The sequence below is a fragment of the Kogia breviceps genome, chromosome 11 (genome assembly GCF_026419965.1).
Source record: "Kogia breviceps isolate mKogBre1 chromosome 11, mKogBre1 haplotype 1, whole genome shotgun sequence".
Classification (NCBI taxonomy): domain Eukaryota; kingdom Metazoa; phylum Chordata; class Mammalia; order Artiodactyla; family Physeteridae; genus Kogia; species Kogia breviceps.
This window is the reverse complement of record NC_081320.1, coordinates 97,576,315-97,590,083: the sequence shown is the minus strand read 5'-3', so window position 1 is coordinate 97,590,083 and position 13,769 is coordinate 97,576,315. Positions and strand designations below refer to the sequence as shown.

Sequence of the window (13,769 nt, the reverse complement as noted above, 5' to 3'; positions counted from 1 at the left end):
TTTTTTTACTATGGAAAAAAGTATGGAGGTTCCACCAAAAATTTAAAATAGAAATACCATGTGACCCAGCAATTCCACTTCTGGGTATATACCGAAAAAGAACTGAAAGCACTGTTTCCGAAACATATTTGAACACCCGTGTTACAGCAGCATTATTCACAATGGCTAAAAACATGGAAGCAACCCACATGTCCACTGACAGATGAATGGATAAGCAAAACTTGGTATATACATACAGTAGAATATTAGCCTTAAAAAGGAAGAAAATTCTGAAATATGCTACAACATGGGTGAACCTTGATAAAATTATGCTAAATGAAATAAGCCAGTCACCGGAAGACAAATATCGTATGATTCCAACTATATGAGGTATTTAGAGTAGCCAAAAGCACAGAGACAAAGTATAATAGTGGTTGCCAGGGGCTGGGGGGAGAGGAGCAGGAGGATGAGTATAGAGTTTCAGTTTTACAAGATGAAGAGTTACGGAGATGGGTGGTAGTGATGGCTACACAACTATGTGAACTGTACCCTTAAAAATGGTTACGATGATAAATTTTTATGTGTATTTCATTTAACACAATAAAAAAAGAAAAAATATATATCATTTGAAAACAGAAAGAGCAGCATGCAAAATCTGAATTTCAACATTTTAAATTATAAATTAATTATACTCAGTTATACAAATTAGCATAAAATTATGTTTATACAAAGAGAAAAATTAAAGCTGAGATGAAATTTAAAAAATTTTAAATCATCGAGTTTTAAAATAACAGTAGACAACTGGTAGTTGATTTTCACTGTCAAAGCTAATATTGGTTTTATTAGACACATTTAATGCAAATAAAACTGGTATTCAGCAGTGTCAACATATAAACCCAGTACATCCTTTTGTTTCTGAAACTGAATTGCTTTGTTAATGTTAAACCTTATTATCTACCATACAACAGTAAGAAAACAAAATTCACCTGTCACAGAAACAATATTAAGTAATCTTCTCATGGTCTGAGGACTTATGTCACTGAACCAGTCCTCTGTAACCAGCAGTTTTGTAAGATCAAAGGACATCTGCCGAGTAATTGTGCGCTGCATCTGCCTTCTTCGGTAAGTATCCTGAAACAAAGAACCCATACTTTGAGCCTGAGAACTTAAACATGTCAACAACAAAAACAATCCAAAATTTTAGTCAAAGAGGAAGACTACATGGTAATAAAAAGTATTATTATTACTTCCTGAGGCAGAATATTTACAGAACAGTTATAAAGTAATATTAGCAGCAACTGCATCAAATGCTATGGTTTAGCTTCAGATGTATTTTGATTTATAGTTGTACAGAGAAAGCTCGATGCCTTGAAGATCATAAATAAGCAGAATTGTGTAAAGAAAATTCACCTCAAACTCTTATGGGAGCTCAGTATTTATAGGAACCCTGAAATAATAAAGCAAATAACCCCTCGTCTAGATTTAAGGATTCAGCATTTTGATTTTTAGGTTATTTTTAAACGTATGACACAGCTGCTCTAACTACCCTCACATCTGCATAGGAATTAAAGGCTCTCTCCTGGGCAGGGTGGGGTAGGGAATCCCATCTAATCAGAGGAGGAACAAGCACTACAAAGGTGCGCTCTCATCTAAGGTCACAAGGTCACGAGACAGGGGAACATGGATACAAGTACAGGGAACCCAAGAGTCCAGACTCCCAGGAGAGAAATTCAAAACTGTAAATCACACTCTGCTCTTAATTTAGAGCTGTCAACTGTCATTCATAATATTATTTTCATGTCCATACTTGTACATGGTAGAGGCATAAAGTCAAAATATCACTGAAGACACATTTTCTAAAATGTAAAATGTCCCAATTTAATGTTAGCAAACTGGGGGGGGGGAATCAACGGCACTAATGCTAGCCCAACCTAGCCATCCTTAAGCAGCACTATCACCATAACTTACCTGCAAGTGGACATCTTCCTGCCTTGTAATACTCCCTTATTCTTTACAAAAGAAGGCTCCTAAAGATAGGGTAGGACAGGGAAACTACAGGGTTCCAGGAGAAGACCAAGGGACTGGGAAGGGCACAAAATCACTATGTGGGGAGAGAAAAAAAAGAGTACACATCTCACAGACATCAGGGAAGGAGGAAGGCCAACAGGAAAACAAAGCAAGGAATTGTTCTCACACTACGCGCCTCTCTCTCCCTTACAGCTCTGGTGACATGGGTCCCTGGAATGAACACAACTTGACCTGGAATGAACCCAGTGGTTCTCTAACCCTCGATGAAATCATCTGGGGAGCTTTAAAATCTCACTCTCAGAGGTTCTGATTCAATTGGTCTGGAGTCTGGAGTGGCACCTGGGCTGAGAGCAGGCTGGGGGAGGACAGACACTCCTATATAATTTACAGTTATTATGGCTCTAGGTTCAGACATTCCTTGAAAAACCACCTGAAGCTGAAAGGAAATCCAATGATAAAATTTACTTGATGAGCTCAACACAGTATTTATAAAATATTATGTGGCATCACCTTGGTTTTATTTAAATAATAGCAATACAAACAAATGGCTCAAAACATAAGGTAACTTACTCGTCTATTAAGGGCCGTCTTACTACCAAGTTTCGTCATCTCTCCAAGGCTGTTCTGCGAAACTCTCCTGTCAGCATCTTCCTGCAACCCTTAAAGAATTTATCAAGAAAGCACCATTGTATTAAAACTCTGTTGTATGTGATATTTAAAGAGTAGAGAAATATGAACAATATTTTTCAAGGTAAAAGGAGATGCACCCTAAAAAAGTATACAACTACTTCAAATCCAAAGTACCTGAGGAACTTGATCTTTACCTGTATTATCTGAGCATGGAATATCTCCATTAGTTGTTGAAGTTACAAGAAATTTTCTTGCACTGCTTAGTCCACGACTATTGAGGAAAACAGGCAGATGAACTATGTTGCGCATATAGTCATGTCCATTGATGTTTGAGTCACGAAGCACGCTGTTGAGGTTCTGGTTAATTGCCTTTATAATAATATGTGGATCACTTGCAAAAATAGCAATGAATGGGCCTTTTGAAAACAGAACTCGGACCTGTGGTAGAAGAAACGTATAGTTATGATAAGATAAAAATTTTAAATTATCCAAAGTAATAAAACACCTCTTCAAAATCTGTGTTGTCCTTTGGTGACTATATTTTTTAAATAACATTTCCTTTGCATTCAAGTATTATTCTATATGAAAACAAATTTTACCGAAGTCTCAATCTGGTCTGTCACCATCTGACAATTTTTCAACATTCGACAGTGATAAAATCTCCAAAGAAAACAATTAATCCTGTCGTATTTTGAGACACTTATGGTCTACATAAGAGGTAAGATCCACACGCGAGAAATATTCATGAATATACACGACGTACTAAACACACTGGTCTCCGACCAGTTACCCGCTGCTGCTTATTAACGTACTTTACAGAGAGCCACCGACGTGCCCTACTTGAACAGAACTCCACAAATTCTGTGGTTTCCCCGCCCTTAACTCTATTCTAACCATAACCATCTGCAAAGAAAAGCTGGAGTCACACTATGGACGTCAGAGACCCTCTATTCACGTTTTTCCTCACACTGCCGTTAAGCTAGAATTGTTTAAATCTGCTCGTGATGAAACTTTTACTCTTGCTATGTTTCTGCATAAAATATGGTCGTTTTCTACAAAGGAAGTATTATTCAAACTCCACTTGAGATATTCATGAAGCGATTCCTCTCAGCTGCCCCATATGTGACAATGCCAAGGTTCAGGTTGGTTAAGACATACGGTGTCCAGCATCTGGAGTACTTTGTCCTGCTCACAGGCGTCTAACCCATCGATGATAACCGCCAGCCTTGTCTGATGCTGAGTGAAGCTGTCAATGGTTTTCGCCATCCTGGCCATCAATTCTACTTCACACTTAAGAACCTGTGCCAAAGAAAGGATACAAAGCCCTGAAATCTGAGAAAGTTAAGCACATTTCTTAAAAAGCCTGACAGAAAGTCAGCTAAAGGAAGAAAAGAAATCCGAAGTCCTCACTGCCAGTTGTGGTTCCACTTAAAATTGTAGGGAGTGCTTCACCTAAATTAGAGCATTTATTACAATAAGGTAGACACTGTCATATCCATTTTAAAAGGACAAGCTTGGTTGAGTGACTTACTTGCTGAGATCACATGCTCTGAATGTCAGAAGACATATTTGAATGCAAATCCAAATAATCTAAATACCACACTACATTTGACTCCCTGACGGCATGTGACCTTGATCAAAGTAAGGGGCTGCAGATAATTGTATAAAGCCCTTTTTTGTTCTAAAAGTATGTTCCTATCTTATATGTTTTGGTAGTTCAATCTGCTTACTCTACCAGGCTCTAGAGCAACCTGTATTATTAGGTAGTAATTACCAACTGTGGAATAATCTGCAACTTTTTGAGTATCTTATAAAAGTCTGTTTTATAAAAATATGTTATTTTTGTAACTTTTCCCACTTCACATATGTATTTTCATAGGAAAAATCTAGAGTAAAACTAAAAACAAATGCAACGCTTTAACACTTAGAGAATACACTCCCTAAAGCCCCATGGTCATGGGGAGCATATTCACATTAGGATTATTTTCTGCACGGCTTGTGGGATCTTAGTTCCCCCCAACCAGGGATTGAACTCTGGCCCTCGGTAATGAAAGCACGGAGTCCTAACCACTGGACCACCATGAAACTCCCAGGATTATTTTCTAAGAAGCAGTGAGTGCTTACTTTCATGAATCCTTCACTTTTCAATTTGTGCAGTTTGGAGGCAGCATTATGGAGGCGTTTCCTTTGAGAATTCAGGAGAGAGTCCAGCACCTGCCACCATGTACGACAATTCAGCACAAAGGCCAATCCCACTATCGACGCAACTGATATGAGGACGGCATTCACTGTCAGATGCTTTGGGTCAACTCTGAATATAGCCAGAAGAGTAATTCCGGCAATAATGCAGCCAAAGATAAAAAGGAAGATGACAAAAGATGGGAGACAACACGTTTTTTTCCATTTATTTTTACCTGTAATACAACAAATGGTTTTAACATGTCAAGCGTCCAGAAAATCTCAATCATTAGGGGGACAGCATATAATGAATCTGATGTTCAATTCATGTTTTCATGCATTCCATCCATCCCATCCTCAAGCCCTACACACACACAAAGAAGAGAAGGAGATCCTACCCTGCGTATCTTCAGTTTTGAATACTCGGAAAAGCCTGGTTGCCAAAAAGCCAAACTCCCTTTCACAAGCATCCGAGAGGGTGGCAATCATTTCAGCCATTGATGTTTCTCCACCTACACTGGACAACCTATTATAATCTGTAAACAAAAACCTTGGGGAAAGGGGAAAGAAAATGTTACTCAGCTATCTAAAGAAACGATTTCAACATATGTTATCTCTATCATTTAGCCTGTATTTCTTCATGTCTCTTTCAAAATGTTGTTTTTAAAAATTCTAAGGAGGGAAAACAACTTGTAATTAGGTATCTTCCATTTCTAGCATCTTATATACTTTTCTCAGGAAAAGGCAATAACAAAAGTTAAATGTGGTAGACTTATATGAAGTAATTCTGACTAAAGGCAGAAAGGGAAAAAGATTATGACAGCTTAGCCAAGGAATCAGACATCTCAACAGATCTCATGATACAACAATTAAAACGATTAAAAGGTGACACCCCATATCAGCCCAAAAATGCTGCACAAAGAAAGTTTTCTAAGCACCAACTGAAGAGATTAAAACCTTGAGAAAATATTATAGTCATTAAGAATTGAATGCCATTTAAAAACTCAAGCTTTAGAATGTTTTATTTATAGCTTAAACATCTACTGGGGATTTAGAAAGCAGCTATAAAATATTCATTTCACAGTTGTTCTACAAAGTAACTGAATTATTTGTATTTTGAGTCTCTGAATGGATATTATTTCTGCATTAGTTCCTTTCTTCCCTTCTACCCCTAAACTAAGCTCTCATCTCAATCCTATAGATAGGCATTGCTTTCAAAATACAATCTAGTATCACACTGTACTATGTATATGTGTGCTATTTTAATTGTTCTATTTTTTTTTAAAAATACCATCTCATTAATTTAGTGTTTCTATTTTATGTAAACATATCTTCTCCAATTCTTTTATTACACTCTGCATGTTTTCTTTTTATGCTTTTCATTTTAACTTCTCATTTTAAATCCTCTTCTTAATACTCTTATATGCCAATTACTTGTAAGCTTTTATTTTTATCTTCCTGTATTACAGTTTTGATGTCTTATCTGGTTTGGCCTATTTATTTTCAGCTTAACTTAAACATATTTTATCTTATAATAATTTTTAAATTCTTAATCTTTTAATGCATATTTAACTAATTATTACTAATTATTTTACTAATTTCTACTGAATTCTTTTTGCTTTCAGTTCTCTAAACTTTTTTTTTTTTTTTCCATGTTACGTTCCTCTGGAGCCCTCTAGCTTTCCTTTACTCTTTGACTTCCATGTTTCTCATCTTTTCTGAACTGTTTTCTCATACATTTCCTATTTGACATTAAAAATAATTTTAGAGGAGTGGGTAAATATATTTCCACAGGTGAGGAAAGAGCAGCTCGGAGCACAAGCTGAGTTGCCGAAGTTACACCCTGATGTAAAGAGATGCCAAGACTCCTTTCACTCTTTTCAAATAGACCAGCACTCTTTTCAAATTTGTCCAAAGGATAACAGGTGTCATAAGGGGGGAACACGGGTTTATGCTCAAATAAAATTTGGTAAATCAAAGTTAAATTAATTTCTTTATGCAAAGGTGTCTCTGATCCTTTAATGTACAAGAGGGAGCTATAATATGAAGTGTTTCCCACACAGATTTGTCCAGGGAGTATTTGTCTGCTTTATTTCTCACATTAAAAAGTTTAAGGGACCAATGTTTTTTTGGAATATACATTGAGAAATGATGCATTATAAACTTCTACTTGCTTCATCTTATTAAAAGTTACTTCTGTCAAAGGGACCAACTCACCTCACAGGTAAAGCTTTAGTGGTTTGCTCTGGCAATTCAGGCGGATTCACAAACATCAATTTCAGGAGGAGCTCCAAATACCCAATATGTCTTGCCAATCTAGTACTGAGGACCCAGGCCCAATTCCAATTCTCTCCTTCCCTTCGTCCACCAAAGTAAACGACAACTGAAATTCACGGTTTAAAAGAAAATTATCCAGAACAATCATTAGTCAAGCAGCCTCTTTTCTCCAAACAGTCAAGTATCAAGTAGTAACAGGTAGACTTACATAATTTTCATGGTCCCATTCCATTTCCTAACTACTCCTCAAAGAATTCCTCAATTAATTAACCTCCCCCAACATATATCAGGTATGTGAAAAATGGAAAGTAAGCTGACTAAAATATGACCTAAGAAACACAATCAGAAAGATAATGCCTTATACAGAAACATAACCCTTAGTTCAGATTCAAACGTAAAAGACTGGTTTTATCACTATTTGCAACTGCTGAAGTTACCAATAGTTCCTCCAAAGGTAAATCTATTTCCTTTCTTGCAACTGAAGACACTCCCGAGAACCGGGATTATATATATTTATTACTTTGCTTTTAGATAAAATAAAAATCACAGTCATGGTCAAAATGATCAAGAGCATGTCAAGACAGCTATAAAAACTTATTTTCAAAAAAAGATTTAAATATAAATCATTAATTAACATATAAAAGGGAAAGTATAATAAATAAAAGCTCTGCTTCAATAATAACAAGTAGTGTACTAGTTTTTAAAGCTGTACCAGCCAGGCTGGGGACAATGTTCCTCTAGGCCAACTTACAAAATAGCAAAAAATCAATTTTGTCACCTAATTATGAAAACCTCTTACAGACTTTAGGAGAAAGATATAGATACAATTTTAAGCAAAACAATGAGTTTTGACATTCTCTACATTTTTGAAAAAGACAAAAGGCAAAGACTTACTAAAAAATATATATAAGAGAGCCAAGAAGCTCAATGACACCGCTATTCCAAGATTTGGGTCAATCGTAAAAGCAAACAATAAACCAAGCCCTCCACAAAGGAGCAGGGTCAGAAATACTATAAGCCATGAAAACTGAAAAAGAGGTTCAATCTGTTGTCCTGCAAAGGTTTTCATTTCATCTGAAAGAGAAATTAATATGAAAACATTATTTCTGTTTTATTTAAGAAATACAACTTCAAGCATTTTGAAAATTTCACGTTTTCAGTATAAACATTTACTGAGCACTTACCAAGTCCCTAGATAGAATGCTGCTACTTAACCATCTTAACCAATGTTCTCTTCTGATAAGAATCTCATTCCCTAGGGGTACCTCTACCCTTGACCCTTGTCCTACCCACTCTCTTGCTTCCTACTGAAAATGCACAAAATCCTCTTTCATATATTCCCATCTGTCAAGATTCTTGATATTTATTCTTGTGGTTTGTATCACACAATCAACAAGGTACTGTTCCCAGATATAAAACTAAAAACTATTACTCTGTTATGTGTCTTCAAACTATTATACCTAGCTAGCACCACCATTCCTCTCTGCTCCTCCTCACCCCTTCTCCCTCCAATTACGTTTGAGGATCACTCCTCTTAAAGGTGCATGCTCAGTCCAGATGAGCCCTGAACAAGGCATTCTTACTACAAAACTTAGCAAGAAAAAAAAAAAAACACAGGCTTCCCTGGTGGCGCAGTGGTTGAGAGTCTGCCTGCCGATGCAGGGGATGCGGGTTCGTGCCCCGTCCGGGAAGATCCCACATGCCGTGGAGCGGCTGGGCCCGTGAGCCATGGCCGCTGAGCCTGCGCGTCCGGAGCCTGTGCTCCACAACGGTAGGGGCCACAACAGTGAGAGGCCCGTGTACCACAAAAAAAAAAAAAAAAAAAAAAACAACTTAGCAACAATTTTTACAGGCAATACTGACACCTGTCCTTGAAGAACGAGTGAGATTTTGCCAAACAAAAGGAGTGGGGCTTAGCGGGGAGGTGGGGGACCTGTCCAGGAAGCTCCTAGTAGAGGAGGCCACTCAGGAAGGGTCTAGTGGGCTCACGTGGGTGCAGAGAGCCCCTATGCCTACAGCCCTGAGCACACACAGGGGGCAGTCCCGGCAGGGGTGCTCACGCAAACCGACAGTCTGTGAAGGGCCTGGGTAGGACGGTTATAAACAGCACACACAGGGAATGTGTTACGAAGGGGCTTTAAGTATGCTATAACCCAGCTGGATCTCTGTTTTAGAAAGAGAACTCAAATAACAGTGTGGAGTATCAACAACATACCCATACATAAAACTCTATTCTACCATACGACTCAGCAATCCCACTACTGGGCATATACCCTGAGAAAACCATAATTCAAAAAAAGTCATGTACCAAAATGTTCATTGCAGCTCTATTTACAATAGCCAAGACATGGAAGCGACCTAAGTGTCCATCAACAGATGAATGGATAAAGAAGATGTGGCACATATATACAATGGAATATTACTCAGCCATAGAAAGAAACAAAATTGAGTTATTTGTAGTGAGGTGGATGGACCTAGACTCTGTCATACAGAGTGAAGTAAGTCAGAAAGAGAAAAACAAATACCATATGCTAACACATATATATGGAATCTAAGAAAAAAAAAAAAAAAGGTCATGAAGAACCTAGGGGCAAGACGGGAATAAAGACACAGACCTACTAGAGAATGGACTTGAGGACACGGGTAGGGGGAAGGGGAAGCTGTGACAAAGTGAGAGAGTGGCATGGACATATATACACTACCAAACGTAAAACAGATAGCTAGTGGGAAGCAGCCGCAAAGCACAGGGAGATCAGCTCAGTGCTTTGTGACCACCTAGACGAGTGGGATAGGGAAGGTGGGAGGGAGGGAGATGCAAGAGGGAAGAGATATGTATATGTATAAATGATATGCATATGTATAACATATGTATATGTATAACTGATTCACTTTGTTATAAAGCAGAATCTCACACACCATTTTAAAGCAATTATACTCCAATAAAGATGCTTAAAAAAAACACAAAACTCTATTCTTCTTTACTTAAAAAAAAATACACAAGAGAAAACTTTATTATATATGCAGACTTTTTACAAACATGCCCTCTACCTTCTAGTTTCTTGAGCAAGAAGGATTTCCCACTTCCCCACTGTGCATACAGCCCCACACAAATGGGCGGCTGCATGGTAGGTTCACTGAGAATATCTGCCAGGGCACTGCTATACAAATCATAACCAAGCATGTCACCATCTGTTTCCGTAGGAGACAAGTGTCCTGTAATTATAAACACATCATATCCTTGCATTAAAGACACTACTATTAAAAAGGAGCATCAATTTTCATTTATTGTTTACTTAATTGAGGAAAAACACTTATTTTAAATGGTCAGACCTGTGTAAAAACAGGTACAGAGGTGCTTAAGTTAATACCATATTTCATAGAACTTAAGATACCTACTAATTATAAGATGCATCATTATTATGTACAACTAAGAAAGAAAAAGTGCTGCCAAATTATGACATGATGCTTTCTTACCCATCAATTATAAAACATATTCCAACTTCAGGGATGCTAAAATGTGGAGTAAAGTACATTTTGGAATCGATAAAATGATTAAAACAGTAACTAGTCCTTTGGAATCATTTTAATATGTATAATACCTATATAAAGAAGGCTATGTTAGTGAAAATCATAATAGATAACCAGAGAAAAAGAGACATTCTATGGTTCCAGGCAGAAAGGTTCAATGACTTAAAAAGAGCAATTCTCCCCCAAATGAATCTACCACTTTAAGGCAATTCCAATAATAAGATTCCATGAGAGTATTTTGAAAAACTGAAAAGCAAGAAGAACATGTAAAAATAGCTATGAAAAATAATTTAAAGACTACCAAAAAGTAGCTGTCTTTGGAGAAAAATCAAAATACATTCTAAAGCTACAATAATTACAACATCACAGAACTCACACAGGATATTAACATGTGGCATTTCAAATCAGTGGGGAAAGGGTGAATTAGTAAGTGGTGTTGGGAGAAGTAGGCCATGCATTTTTTTAAATAAAATTAAAACTCTGCACCTCATACTTTAACAAAAATAAGTTTCTGAAACATTAAAAAATTAAATGTGAAGAGTAAAACTATAAAAGCACTAGAAGAAAATATAAGAGAAAAAACTATAAAAATCTTTGTGTGGAAAAGGCCTTTCTTTCTCAATATCATACTAAAGCCAGAACAGCAGGAAAAGACCAACAAGTAAACTACAAATTTATATAACTTTTGGGTGGGGAATTTAAAAACCCCATCACCATAAACAAAGAATAAGCACGGGAGAGAGATACAATATATAGGCTAGATCCAGGATATTGATCCTGGATCAAAAACTCAAGAAAAAAGAGAGCAAAGGATACAAAGAGGAAAATAGCAAAAATGCAAATAGCCTATGAATATATTAAAAGATCTCTATCTCACTAATAATTTTACAATGCAAATTAAAATGAAATTTGTTTCTTATTGATCTGATTAGAAAGCTTAAGAAAGCCAGAAATATCCAGTTTTAGCAAGGTTGCAGGAAACTGCACTATCATACATGGTCTAAGGAAGGAGAAATTGTTACAACCATTTTGGAAAGTCTATCAAAACTGAACATCCGGGCTTCCCTGGTGGCGCAGTGGTTGAGAGTCCGCCTGCCGATGCAGGGGACACGGGTTCGTGCCCCAGTCTGGGAAGATCCCACATGCAGCGGAGCGGCTGGGCCCGTGGGCCATGGCCGCTGAGCCTGCGCGTCCAGGGCCTGTGCTCCGCAACGGGAGAGGCCACAACAGTGAGAGGCCCGCGTACCACAAAAAAAAAAAAAAAAATTCAAAAAACTGAACATCCGCTGACTTACCAATTCTACTTTTGGGAGTTTATTCCAAGAAAATAATCCTAAAAATAAGAGTTAACGGATATACGTACAAAAAAGATATTCACTTCAGCACTAGCTTTTAACAGCAAAACAAACCAAATATTCATCAATAAAGAACAGAATGTAGGGCTTCCCTGGTGGCACAGTGGTTGAGAGTCCTCCTGCCGATGCAGGGGACACGTGTTCGTGCCTCGGTCCGGGAGGATCCCACATGCCGCGGAGCGGCTGGGCCCGTGAGCCATGGCCGCTGAGCCTGTGCGTCCGGAGCCTGTGGTCCGCAACAGGAAAGACCACAACAGTGAGAGGCCCGTGTAAAAAAAAAAAAAAAAGAACTTGAATGTACTGTTAGAACTTAGAATGAAAGATTGTGCAACAATTAAAATATGGTATAGTTCATTATTTAAAACTTTTATATTATGGTATTTCAAGTTTTTTAAGGCTATATACATAGTATAAAACATTTTTAGAAATATAAAGAAAATCTTGGCAAGTCATTCAAACAATTACAAATTAGGAGATAGAGGACAATGGGAAATTTCCACTTTCTACTATATTCGTGTTTTAATCCTTAAAATTTAATGTGTGCATATTATCATCAGAAAAAAGTATTTTAAAATACAACTCATAATGTTGAATAGAATCATACTTGCTTACGTAAGTAAACAGCTAAACTGGAAGGTGGAAGGATTCTACTATCTCCTGTTGGTTTCTGGGACTAACATGTCTCTTTTTTAACTCTAGTAGAAAACTGTTCCGTATTTCAAAAGACCATATGTGAATGATGACATTCTCATGTGCATCCTTTACAAGCAAAAACTATTTTAGTACAACATTCAAGGTATTATGTGCTAGATGTTATGGAGGGTACAAGATAAGAAGAAAGAATCCCTGCCCTGAATAACTTGGAATCTGGAAGGGAGAAAATTCTAAAAGAAATAAGGGAGAAAATTTTAAAAGAAACAAAATAAAAGGCCATATGTAAGAAGTATTTAAAAAAGGAAATACAAACACAAATGCTTAAGTATTCAAAGGAGGCAAAAATTGTATCTGGTTAGGCAGATCAGTTAAAACGTCACTGAGAATGAGACAACTGACCCCAGCGTTGGAGAGAGATGATTTTAACAAGAACATTCATGGGGAAGGAGAGGACACGGCACACGCAAAGGTAAAGAGCCACACTCTGAAAACAGAGTGCATTTTGATAAAAGCACAAAGTATACCTCAGAGAATAACAGGGGGAAGAGAGTTTTAGAAAAGTAGGCTAGATTTTTAGAAGTCTTAAAAGCTGATTGTTGACTCCGAATGTACTTAATGCGAATGCTACAACACAATGCAAAACAGCTTTAGACAGGGAAAAGTTACTTTTCTACAGTAAAGTAATAACTTTCTTAACTTTTATAATCTTCAGTTAAGTGAGAAATGCAAAACTGCTGGAAGTCTCTTAATTTTTTCATAGACATTCATTTCTTAAAAGCCCAGTCAGGTACAAAACCCAATACTTACTGGCTCCAAATATTTGAGTTAAAATACTTTTCTGATGGCTACAGTCAATGTTGTAGGGAGTCTCGCCTGCTTTGTTGGGCCTATAAAGTAACCGTCCATCTTTGGGATTTCTTAAAAGAAGTTCTGCCAGTTTCCGACTCCTCCCACGAATAGCAATATGCAAAGGAGTGTCTCCTTTCTGTAAAATAGTGGCAGGAAACTTGAACTTTCACATTTCTTACATATAGTATATACAGAGTAACAATTTTCATGTTTCTATAAAATAACAGAAAATCCAAACTTTTCATATTTTTCATACAGAATGTATAAATAATATGAATTTTTATCTCTGTA

At 37.1% G+C, this 13,769-nt stretch overlaps 1 protein-coding gene across 21 annotated transcripts in view; it reads right to left on the bottom strand.

Annotated features, from left to right (window-relative positions):
- The window catches only part of KIDINS220 (kinase D interacting substrate 220), a 98,609-nt gene that overhangs the window by 52,465 nt on the left and 32,375 nt on the right, over positions 1 to 13,769 (bottom strand). For all 21 annotated transcript variants that reach the window (XM_067008194.1, XM_067008207.1, XM_059078431.2 and 18 more), the window contains 10 exons: positions 13,437 to 13,614; positions 10,141 to 10,305; positions 7,987 to 8,166; positions 7,033 to 7,198; positions 5,214 to 5,365; positions 4,762 to 5,051; positions 3,796 to 3,936; positions 2,832 to 3,075; positions 2,578 to 2,666; positions 966 to 1,110 (listed from right to left, as the gene is read on the bottom strand). In XM_067008194.1, coding sequence (XP_066864295.1) covers positions 966 to 1,110; positions 2,578 to 2,666; positions 2,832 to 3,075; positions 3,796 to 3,936; positions 4,762 to 5,051; positions 5,214 to 5,365; positions 7,033 to 7,198; positions 7,987 to 8,166; positions 10,141 to 10,305; positions 13,437 to 13,614 — 1,750 coding nt within the window. The remainder of the gene's footprint in view (positions 1 to 965; positions 1,111 to 2,577; positions 2,667 to 2,831; positions 3,076 to 3,795; positions 3,937 to 4,761; positions 5,052 to 5,213; positions 5,366 to 7,032; positions 7,199 to 7,986; positions 8,167 to 10,140; positions 10,306 to 13,436; positions 13,615 to 13,769) is intronic.